The sequence below is a fragment of the Anabrus simplex genome, chromosome 8, assembly GCF_040414725.1.
Source record: "Anabrus simplex isolate iqAnaSimp1 chromosome 8, ASM4041472v1, whole genome shotgun sequence".
Taxonomy (NCBI): domain Eukaryota; kingdom Metazoa; phylum Arthropoda; class Insecta; order Orthoptera; family Tettigoniidae; genus Anabrus; species Anabrus simplex.
Genome location: NC_090272.1, coordinates 226,795,555 through 226,807,833, shown reverse-complemented (window position 1 = coordinate 226,807,833; position 12,279 = coordinate 226,795,555). Strand labels below are relative to the sequence as shown.

Here is a 12,279-nt window from a genome sequence, read left to right as displayed (position 1 = left end):
TTTCTAGGTATTGTGAATGTATATACAGTACATGTATGTATGTATGTATGTATGTATGTATGTATGTATGTATGTATGTATGTATGTATGTATGTATGTATATTTATTCTTTATCAGGGCCCGAGACCTTTGCTGTTAGGCCCCTTAAAACAACAAGCATCATCATCAGTATTCTTCATCACATGACTGAGGTTACCAAACCAACAAAGAATATCATACAATAATAATTTTAGTACCTAATCTAATTATAATACAGAGTATAAAACAATAATTCTATTGATAATCTAGAGACAACAAAGAAGCAGCAAATAGGTTAATTTAATTGATTTAATTAAGTGGGTGGAGCGTAGAGGTGATGCCTCAAGATCACTATTGAGGCTTTCAATGTTTGTATGCCCCCGCTCACAGTGGTCTCATTCGCCACACCAATGCGTTGTAAGTAGTTTACCAATAGTTTAGGAATGGTGCCGCTTGCTCCCAGCATGAGCCTAATGACCTCGATGTCCTCAAGGTTGTACTTATTGAGGTAATATGGAATGGTTGGTGAATATAACCTCTTTTTTTCTTCATCTACTTCAACGAGCTGTTGTACATCTGCTTCAGATCTGACTGTCGGGTCAAGAATGAAACCTTTTTTGCTCCCGGGTTTGAAGGCGATCATGTCGGTTTGTCTTGTTCCACCATCAACTGCGAGGCCATGGACCTCTTCATGTACTAGATACCCTTTACCACGTAGTGTATCGGCCAAGGAAGACCAGATGTGATGGTGTCTGGTGTTCCGTAGGCATTCACCGAATGGGGAAGATCCTAAGACATGTGTCAATGTTTCAATCTCACCGCATCGGTGGGAAGAAACTTAAAATTCAATGTTATATTTGAAGCTTATGAACGATGTTGATCATCTCTAATATTTTGTCAGACTGTTCTCACTCCCCAATCCCCCCACTAAAATGATGTTTATTGATTCTGTAAATTCTTTTTATTGGCCTCTTGTTATGGATGGTTATTTTGAATACAGTATACTTGACTGAAGTAATGATTGTTATATTTTGACTAATGGTTCATCCTACTTCGCATCGAGCCTCCTTTTTTTTGTGATGGTCGAAAATTATGATAAGGAGTGTCATGAGTGATTTTCTTCTTATATACTGTATTTATGATTCGCTGTTGTTCTCCTTGTGCCATTCACATCTGCCCTCTCTGGTGGTCCACCTTGCCTTAAATATTTGATAATTGTTTGTCACCTGGGTTGTCTTAAAATATTATTTATTACATGTTTCCACTCAGCTCTCACCTGGGTTGTCTTAAAATATTATTTATTACATGTTTCCACTCAGCTCTGTTACTATACTTAGTTATTGCACATCATCACGTGTGTCGAGTAATTCTGTTTAACTATAAATTACACTCTAAACTCTACAAATATTTTATAGGCATTTTGCAGTGTAGTTTACAACATGTAAAGATGTGAACAAATATATTTTTCTAAATTTTTTTAGCAGTGTATAACTACTGTATGCAGGACAGGCAATAGTCTTAACATCCATTGCTAACCATCTTTAATAATGCAATTCCATTGAATGTTAAAACTGTGGGGCAGAGCAAACATATTTCAATATTGAATGTTAAATTTGTGTTAAGATTTTAGTCAAACAAAGCCAGTAAACATTGCAGGGAAAGCGCCATTCCTGTTTCTAAGATTCAGTCCTCTGTGTAGTCCACAGAGTCACCTTTATTGGAATTTAAAAATGTAACTATATTCTTTGTATATTTCAGCATTCCAGTATCCCATCAGTTCATCTTCAGATAGACGAGTCTACTCTTGGGGACTCGCTGAACATGGAGCATTAGGGAATCGAGAGAAAAGTCGTAATCGGTTTGTTCAACGTCCCAGCAGACTGCAGTTCGCTGAAAAACACAAGGTATTACAAATATAAGAAATAAATTTACAAGAGGGTCCACCTTATCAATACAATCTATCAAGTAAATAATATTACATCAGTCTTAGGACTAGTTTCAGCCACTTAGTGTCATCTTCAGCCAAATAAAAATTAAACATATTATGTGATAACTACAATATATGTATACCAGACAAAGACAGTGTTGCAGGAATAATTATGACATTAAAATACATAACAGAAATTATGGTTATGATCTTCTTGTCATAATATGATGTCTTTAAGTTGACTTAGGACCTCAGGTAAAGAAGTAAATCTGGAAATGATAGCCAGAATTAGGAACAAATAAACATACAGAAAATAAATTAAAAAGGAGAAATATGATTTATGAGACTCGCCTCTATAGTGAAATGTACAGTATATGTAATGTCTGATGTAGAACAAAACACTGACATGCTGGAGGAAGCAGGCAGGCCATGGAAACAAAGGAGTGGATACGGAACAAGTACTGACTTGTTGTAGGAAGCAGGCAATGGAAACAAAGGAGTAGATAGGGAGAGGAGGGGAGGGGGTAAAGAAAGGAGGGAGAGGGAGGGGAGAAGGAGAGAAAGGGTGTCTAAGGTGGGGCTAAATGCAGAAAGAAAGACTGCTGCTGAGAGGGGAATTATTGTTCATAGTATTGTAGACTGATGGTAAGTTTAAAAGAAAATCATAAGCTTTTTAATGCTCTCAAAACACAACAAAGCATTTCAGTCACGCCTTCTGTAATGACTAATACAACCTGACATGACTGGTCATAGAGAGCAAGATAGGAGGGAAATGAGGACGTGGGCTGGGAAAATTACTCTGGTCACAGAACCTCCAACATTGCTTCAACATCTCCTCAGCAACACGAAATAGGACAACTTATTCCATGATGGTTGCCAACCTTCTGTAAGGAGACTGCACCAGAAGAAGTAAGTTAGTTCAAGTAAAAAGCAGTATGTTGGCATAGGGACGTGACTACCCCATCGCCCAGTGGGAAACCACTGCAATCAGCCACCCGAGTATTGGCAGGAAAACTGTACCTCATTGGGTTAGGAGGAAATGCTAACCCAGAACCCTGAATATCTGGCTTTGTCCCTCAGCGGTTAACAACTGTCGTTGTAAATCGGAGCTTGCTCCACCCAAGGTTAACTACCTTCGAAAGTCAACCATGGAAAGGTCTTTTAGGAAAAAAATTTCACCATCCTGTCCAAGAAAGCAGGAGAAGGCTACATCGGATTCGGTGGGTAGCCACCTAGAAGGCGTTAACGAGTCGGAGCATTGGCAATCACCCATTCCTATGCCAGCACATAAGAACGGGATCAAACAAGATCAGATCAGCCTCATCGGAACTCATAATATTAATTCTCTACTTAAAGCAGGAAAGCTAAAGAACTTGACAGACAAATTAGATAAACAGAAAATTTTAGTGGCAGTACTCCAGGAGATGAGAAATACTACAGAAGAACCATTCAAATCTCAAGGCTACAGAATTTACAGTGGGGAAACCTGGACCAAGGGTTATGAAACAATGTCTCCAATTTGGAAGTGGGTTTATAGTCAATGTGAAAATAATAGATTCGATAATCGATTTTCAAGCTATCTCGCCTAGAATTGCAACTTTGAATTTAAAAGCATCCAACAAAATTTATACCATCATAAATGCCCATGCCCCTACTAATGAAAAGAATTTTCTAACTAAGATTAGGAAAGAAGTGGAAAAGTTTTGGGATCTCCTTGACCAAACTGTAAACCAAATATATATTAACAACGTTAAGATCCTGTTAGGGGACTTCAATGCCCAACTCGGAAGAGAAAAGAAAAGAGAAAAGAATACCGAGATATCATTGGGAAATGGGCTCCACATAAAGATACAAATAAGAATGGTTAAAGACTTGTTGAACTCTGCAGAGAACACAAACTCTCACCGCTCACCACCCTCTAGGACCCCGGTACCACCTAGGGATGATGAGGTGAATAACCTTACCCACCAGGGTGAGAGTAGAAGAGAGAGGAAAGAGAGAGAGAGAGAGAGAGAGATAGATAGAGACCCTGGCGAGAAGGTTGGTAGCGTGTCCGCCCCAGAATGGGAGTAATAGCGAACACGCGGGAGAATGAGGGGCACAAGAAGAAGGACAACAAAGGTACAATCACAATATAAAAAACAAGAAACCATAGAAAAACTTACCGGAAGCAGCGGAGGAAGACGACTTAAGGCCGTGGAAGTTAATGCACAAGAAAATCGGTGGCAGTGCTCCACCGAACGTGGCGAATGAAAACCAGCATTTACATGAAGTTAAAAAAAAAATTTAATTGAAGGGCAAATTGTAGGTAACAAAACAAGTCATTAAGTTGATAAAACCTATTTTTATTTTAAGACGTAAAGCCAAAATGTAAATAAGGTCAACGTAAAGTTGAAAGGTGGAAAAGGTAATTAACAATAAATAGAATAAAACGGAAAATACCCAGGTATGGTTTTAAAAGGAAAATTAATTCATTACTAATTAACAATTAATGGTAAATAAATGCTCTTTAACAGATAATAAATTGAAAATTTTATGAAAACAACAAAGAAAGAAAGGATGACCTCCGTACCTAATAAAATGTGTTCAGAAAACAACGGAAAACCAATAGACTTCCTTACATAAATACTACCTTGAAATAAAATGTGATCGATCACGGATAGTTATTTAATAAAAAACTAAGTTAACAATTATTCAATAAAATGGATCTTCAACGCGGCCGCTTCTCATAATTACCAAAATTAAAAACGTTCAGTTTTCACCAAGGACAGTTTCCAAGACATATGGAATTTCACGTAAAAACAAAACTCCTTCGGGGCAAGAAAATAGTAACACAACGTTAAAGGGCGGTCGAAATTAATAAATTAATTTAAAACAGAGAACGATACACTCAACTCAGAAACAAATACTTCTAGATGCACACCGGCTCCCACGCCAGACAACATTAAAACCTGACAACAATCCACACACCAAAACGTTGCCAAGGTAACCAGCAAACAAAAGCAACGCCACCAAATGGAGGAAAACTGGGTAGAGAAAATAAATGTTAATTCACCCAAAACCCCAGAAGGGGGAGGGGAGAAGAAAACATACCAAACGAGATAGAAAACAAAACACAGGAAAGTAAACAGAAAGCCGAAGAAGGTAAAGCTCACTACCTTGGAGACTGTACCTTGGTTTACAAGGAAAGTAACAATTTAAAGTGCCAAAAATAATTCGTTTAAATTTTAAATTAATAATTCCAATTTAGCTCACGGTGAACCTTCCACATTACTGTGATTAGTTGCCGAAACTGTTTTTCAGATTTTCGATACCACACACGCACACAGGTATTAATTTAACGGCGAAGTCCAAATATTTATTATTATTATTATTATTATTATTTTTCCAGAAATCTTCGAAAATATCAAAATCCTCTTCAGGACGACGTTCAAAATGATTTCAAACACTGGTACATACCTTTGGTGATGAAGAAATGAGAGGAATTTAAACCTGACATTGTTGACGAAGAAATACAGTCACACAACCGGCATGCAGACCTCGTTGGGAAGTATCCAGACGAAAAATAAGTCCAAAAATATGATCAGAAGAAATGGCAGGAGGTCTCCAACTAGTTCATACGGGGAAAATCCCCGTTAATGCAGGTATCACGGGGGTTTTCTGGAAATCCACCTCTCCATTGCGTAGTTCACAAACACACAAGCGCACATCATGGCTGACTGAAGCGAACTGACTCTCGCGTCGGCAAGCGAGGAGGAGACAAGTTTTGCCTGGTAGTAGGCCAGCGCATGCGCAGTTATACTCAACCAACCACAAGCCCAGACAATGGCCCGCTGTCTACAGTAACTTTAAAAAAGTATGCTGGCGTAAGCCGTTTGACACAAATATTCTAGGCCACAGGGCCAGTTCAAAATGGTTATAAGGGGGAGGCTCACATTATTTAATATTGTCTCAAAACTGATCTCAAAGTCCACATACTTCAAAAGGAGGCCCAACAAACTTAAAACTCCACGAACCTGCTATGCTGGCATAGCAGGGGGAGAGGTGATACTCCAACGTGGCACGTCCCAGATGGCGGATACGGGGGTTCTAACCGGCTTGCCGGCGGACTTGAGGGAAATAAAATACCTCTCACGGACCAAACGCACAACCCCCTATGGGTGGGGGACGCCAACGAAGAATACACCCACGGTATCCCCTGCCTGTCGTAAGAGGCGACTAAAAGGGGCGACCAAGGGATGATTGTCTTGGAACCATGAAACTACTTGTGATTAGTACCACCACACGGAGAGCATCATGGGTCGCTTTTACTTGCGCGTAGTACCACTATACAGTAAAACCTCGTTAATTCAAAGTCGTTGGAACTAAAAAATCAGACTTCGAACTACGTGATTTCGAATTAACCGCCAATTCGCAATTCAGAAGTACCAACTCTTGCTGCGTTACAAAAGGTTCTAAGGTCCGTTACTGCATGCAGTATAACCTTGATTCACAGTTTATACCTTTCAAATGCCATGAAAAAAGAACTATTTCCAAAATGTATCCAAGAAGGTGCATTTACAGTATTCAAATAATGCACTTGGATATCTCACTGGCAAACATAACCTCACGCAATGAAAGAAAGAAAAAAAAAGCACGATTCAAAGACGAGGAGAAATCTATGCTGGCTCCCATGCGCAAGTGCTTTATTCATTGGACTACTATACTGTATACATTTTGGATGCCTTGTATTTACACAGAAAGTACCCGATTCCTTTAAAATCGAACTTTCCTATGACTCTATCCAAATACAGTAGAGACAATACGCAACACTTACGGATTTAGCCTTGCTAAGATGGGAGACAATTCGACGGTGGCGCTCCTAGTGACTTGACCTGAAAAAATCGTGCTAAATTCAAATATCAATGGAAATGTATATACGGAAATGGATAAATAAATTACGTCTAGAAAGAAAGTGTTATTGAGATATTAATTTCGAAGTTGCTAAAGCAATTCTGGATAAACGAATGAAGAATTATTTAAAAGGTTATTATTCAAAGACTGAAATTAGACATATAAACAAGATGTGAAATGAACTGCTGTGAAATGGCTTGATCTTTCATTTATGCATTACTTTTTTAGCTTTAGCATTCCTGCCTGAACTCTTATGGTTGGATTTGTCTTTTTTCTCATTTAAAAACATTGTATCATCACATTAAGACACTTGTCAATAAAAATATCGACACATTCCTTACACATATGATGCAATGAATTAACATTTAACAGCTGGACAATTTTCCTCTTAACATGAAGCCTACTAACAGAAACAAAATCTATAAAATTCCGGCTTTAACCTGAGAAGAGGGATAAAAGAAAGAAAAGTATGAAAATGTTGTCAATAGTGATGCTTTGAGGAATATTTACGTACAATTAGAGCAAAAACTTAACATACCCTTGGCTGTATAGTCAAGGATTTTTAAAGTCGCTGGCCTGGAAATGATCTGAACAGATCTTATAATTCGTATATAAGCGTAACGTTCCTTCTTTCTTGTACACCTTATCCAAATCACTTCTGTGACATTTCAAAACCCACAGATCACACTTACAACACCGCATCAGTATTGAAGGTTAACTGCTGCACTATACAACAAAATATGCGTATTACATTTTAAGCCAGTTAATATATGGGTCGAGCAGGTCAGAAGATTATGAAGTACCATAAAAATCTCTGTCACTGGAAGAATATATATGCAAACACAATATTACTTACATTTTCTTGTCACGAGGGAACCTGAAGAACGACCACGGATTCTTCTCTACTTCATAGTTACTGCAGCCAAACACAGCACATACCTTTCCCCTCATGTTGAGAGGAGATATTTAATTATGTCAACTCACTGAAAACACATAAATAACACCAAAAAGACACGTGCTCTTATGACAAAATCAGTAGTTTTCAGGTCTACTCGCTAGAGAGAGCTCCAATAGCTGTCCCTCGATATCTCGCTCAGTGTCGCGTATTGTCTACTGTATTTGTCAATATCTCGCTCAGTGTCACGTATTGTCTCTACTGTATTTGCTCTATCCTCGTACAATTTCCTGCCATGGCACTTCAATCACTACTCATCTGCATTTAGGGCAGTCGCCCAGGTGGCAGATTCCCTATCTGCTGTTTACCTAGCCTTTTCTTAAATGACTGCAAAGAAATTGGAAATTTATTGAACATCTCCCTTGGTAAGTTATTTCAATCCCTAACTCCCCTTCCTATAAACGAATATTTGCCCCAATTTGTCCTCTTGAATTCCAACTTTATCTTCATATTGTGATCTTTCCTACTTTTAAAGACACCACCCAAACTTATTCGTCTGCTGATGTCCTGCCACGCCATCTCTCCACTGACAGCTCGGAACATACCACTTAGTCGAGCAGCTCGTCTCCTTTCTCCCAATTCTTCCCAGCCCAAACTTTTCAACATTTTTGTAACGCTACTCTTTTGTCGGAAATCGCCCAGAACAAATCGAGCTGCTTTTCTATGGATTTTTCCAGTTCCTGAATCAAGTAATCCTGGTAAGGGTCCCATACACTGGAACCATACTCAAGTTGAGTCTCACCAGAGACAAATATGCTCTCTCCTTTACATCCTTACTACAACCCTTAAATATTCTCATAACCATGTGCAGAGATCTGTACCCTTCATTTACAATCATATTTATGTGATTTCCCCAATGAAGATCTTTCCTTATATTTATACCTAGGTATTTACAATGATGGTTCATGTTTGTGGGTTACTGTAGTCACGTCCTAGTTCGTGAACCATGGGCAACGGCTGAGTGGCCTAGTAAGTGATCCTGAGAGTCGGGATATCAGTTGCTATGGAATGGGAGTGGGCATCTCGGACATATTCTGAGTCATGGCCCTCCTTGTGCTCAGGCAGCTAGGACTATACAATTCACCGGTGGTCCATAACCCGTTAGAGGAGAGATCCTCACTTGGACTATATGCAAGTAGGGTAGCATCCTGCTTCATGAATTTACCAAGCTCGGAACATTTTAAGCAAGCCTCGGACCTATGGGAGTAATGGAGTCCCACTCCCATTTGACAGGCGAGGGACTCCTTGGAAACAGCTTGGCGAACAAAATGGAATTTGATGGGGAGCTATCAATATTAATGGGGCTTATGGAAGAAAGAAGGTAGAACTGGCTGAGTCAGCAAAGAGGATGCCATCTGGATGTGCTAGGAGTAAGTGATATTCGGGTAAGGGGAGATGAGGAAGAGATAGGAGATTATAAAGTGTACTTGACGGGTGTTAGAAAGGGAAGGGCAGAGTTTGGGGTAGGGCCCTTTATCAGGAATACAATTGCACGCAACATAGTTTCTGTTAGGCACGTAAATGAGCGAATGATGTGGGTAGATTTGTCAGTTGGAGGAATTAGGACAAGAATTGTGTGCGTGTATTCACCATGTGAGGGTGCAGATGAGGATGAAGTTGACAAGTTTTATGAAGCATTGAGTGACATCGTGGTCAGGGTCAACAGCAAGGATAGAATAGTGCTAATGGGCGATTTCAATGCGAGAGTTGGGAATAGAACTGAAGGATACGAAAGGGTGATTGGTAAATGTGGGGAAGATATGGAAGCTAATGGGAATGGGAAGCGTTTGCTGGACTTCTGTGCTAGTATGGGTTTAGCTGTTACGAATACATTCTTCAAGCATAAGGCTATTCACCGCTACACATGTGCCCTATAGCCGGCCCCGTGGTGTAAGGGTAGCGTGCCTGCGTCTTACCCGGAGGCCCCGGGTTCGATTCCCGGCCAGGTCAGGGATTTTTACCTGGACCTGAGGGCTGGTTCAAGGTCCATTCAGCCTACGTGATTAGAATTGAGGAGCTATTTGACGGTGAGATAGCGGCCCCCGTCTAGAAAGCCAAGATTAACGGCCGGGAGGGTTTGTCATGTTGACCACACGACACCTCGTAATCTGCAGGCCTTCGGGCTGAGCAGCAGTCGCTTGGTAGGCCAAGGCCCTTCAAGGGCTGTAGTGCCATGTGGAAGGGGGCGGATTTGCCCTATAGGGGACATATTTTTGTATGATCCTACAAATTCTTCCTATGCTAATGGCTTGTTTATTGCATTATTGCCTGCTAAAGACTGAAAGCCTCCAACACAACAATGTTTTGGCACAAGCTGCTTACCATTGTTAATAATAAAACTCACAAGTCAGAAGAAATGTCTACTCCGCTCAATTCTCTGTGGTTCTGAGGAAAATGAATTAAAGGCCTAAAAAATATGGCATCACGGAAATCCATCCCAATATTATTATTAATAATATTATTATTGTTATTATTGAACAAGATACATGAACAATGCCTAATTCCTTTATGACATCTTTAATTTTATACTGGTTCTTGGTTTACTCTCAGTATGAAACTTTTTTTTTCAGGTTGTGGATGTGGCGTGTGGTTATGGATTCACAGCTTTTGCAGTCAACAACAAGGAGAAGTATAAAGTATTTGGTTGTGGTATCAACACAGACTCTCAGATAGGTAACAACTGTTGTTATTTGATAATCTCTGCTTCTTTGTTCATCTAAATAATCCTTTAAGATGTGTTGACACAAAACCTAAACACCAAAATGTTTGCCTTCTCTCTATCTAAACTAATTAAGAACTTGGGTCCAACAATCATCGTCCATTATATTATGTATTTAGTACTTGAGTACATAGAAAAAGTTCTGTGTATGTAATGTAGTTTGATTATTTATTAAAAAACATACGGCCGATTGCAAAAACGATGACTAGTTTTAAGCCTTAGACATCGTCTACCTAAACAACGTCTAAATCAAGCACAATCTTCCATTGTATAAACAATGTTCAGTCGATGTTTAACTAGACATAGCTTAAAGTTTCAATTTTGGTTTGAAAATGGAGACAGAAGTATCTTTCACGCAACTCTTTGCTTGTCGCAACCTATAAAATCCGTAGCTGCGCGCGCCGAACGCCAGTCAGCTGTTTGTCTTCCTACACATTACTCAAATATGGCTGAGCATGACTTGCCCATAGATAAGAGTATCGCTTTCGGTGGAAATTAAATCTCATAATAATATCGACACTAAAGCGACACCCACCGCATGAGGAAGTGTAGTTTTCATTATAGCGTTCAATCAATCAAAATCAGTCAATATTGATCTGCATTTAGGCTAGTCGTCCAGGTGGCAGATTTCCTATCTGTTGTTTTCCTAGCCTTTTCTTAAATGATTTCAAAGAAATTGGAAATTTATTGAATATCTCCCTTGGTAAGTTATTGTAATCACTAACTCCCCTTCTTATAAATGAATATTTGCCCCAATTTGTTCTTTTGAATTCCAATTCTATCTTCATATTATAATCTTTCCTACTTTTAAAGACGCCACTCAAACTTATTTGTCTGCTAATGTAATTCCACGCCATCTCTCTGCTGACAGCTCGGAACATACCACTTAGTTCAAAAATAATAAAGGTGTTCACTAATCCACGTATTCACTACTTTATTTCCACTTAAAGTGGTTACATAAACACAATAACACTTATTTGGGACATGTTTCGCCCTTAATTTAGGGCATCTTCAGCCTAAAATAATCTTCAAAATTACATATAATAATACAAATAAAAGCTAAAAGATTAGCTAGTTACTAAAATTTGGTACGGTACATACAATGTGAATATTGATACATTAATAAAAACGTGTCAGAGACTAAAACTTCCTCCATTAAAAATACGTAGTTCTAATTAAAATGGTTCAAATAAAACTGTTTAAGGATTCACCAATGTGATAAAGCATATACTGCCAACAAAATGAGGGTGTAAACATAAGCACAAAAACGTATGTCATGTACACAATATGTTCAAGGCCGCAATTAAAGTTGTAAGCATGAAGGTATTAAAACATTCAAAGGTAGATATACGTAAAGGCGAAACTGAAACATCAGTTGAATTATCGTAGAAGAAGTGGCCCTTTGTACTATCTCTAAAAATCACTCTCCAGTTCTGTGAGAAAATTTCTGTATCCATTATATCATTTCTCAGCCATGATTTAACTCCTATTACAATATCTGGTAAATATATATCTATTAAATTACATAATTCTATTCCTTTCTGTATAATACTTCTACAGTTCAACACTAACATTTTTATGTCATCCCTGCTTGACTTCCAGATCTCTGTACCCTTATCACCGTTCCCTAGACAACCCCATTTCCCTGAATGTACCTCCCTATTACCCTTCCAGACAAATTTCCTAACTTATACGTACCAGTGCGGTTTAAGTGAAGGCCATCTGAGTGCAAATTCCTATCTCCTACCCACCCATTAGGATCTAGAA

The 12,279-nt window shown here is 38.9% G+C and overlaps 1 protein-coding gene across 9 annotated transcripts in view; it reads left to right on the top strand.

Annotated features, from left to right (window-relative positions):
* The window catches only part of LOC136879020 (RCC1-like G exchanging factor-like protein), an 82,256-nt gene that overhangs the window by 15,064 nt on the left and 54,913 nt on the right, over positions 1–12,279 (top strand). For all 9 annotated transcript variants that reach the window (XM_067152725.2, XM_068228929.1, XM_068228926.1 and 6 more), the window contains 2 exons: positions 1,777–1,922; positions 10,364–10,466. In XM_067152725.2, coding sequence (XP_067008826.2) covers positions 1,777–1,922; positions 10,364–10,466 — 249 coding nt within the window. The remainder of the gene's footprint in view (positions 1–1,776; positions 1,923–10,363; positions 10,467–12,279) is intronic.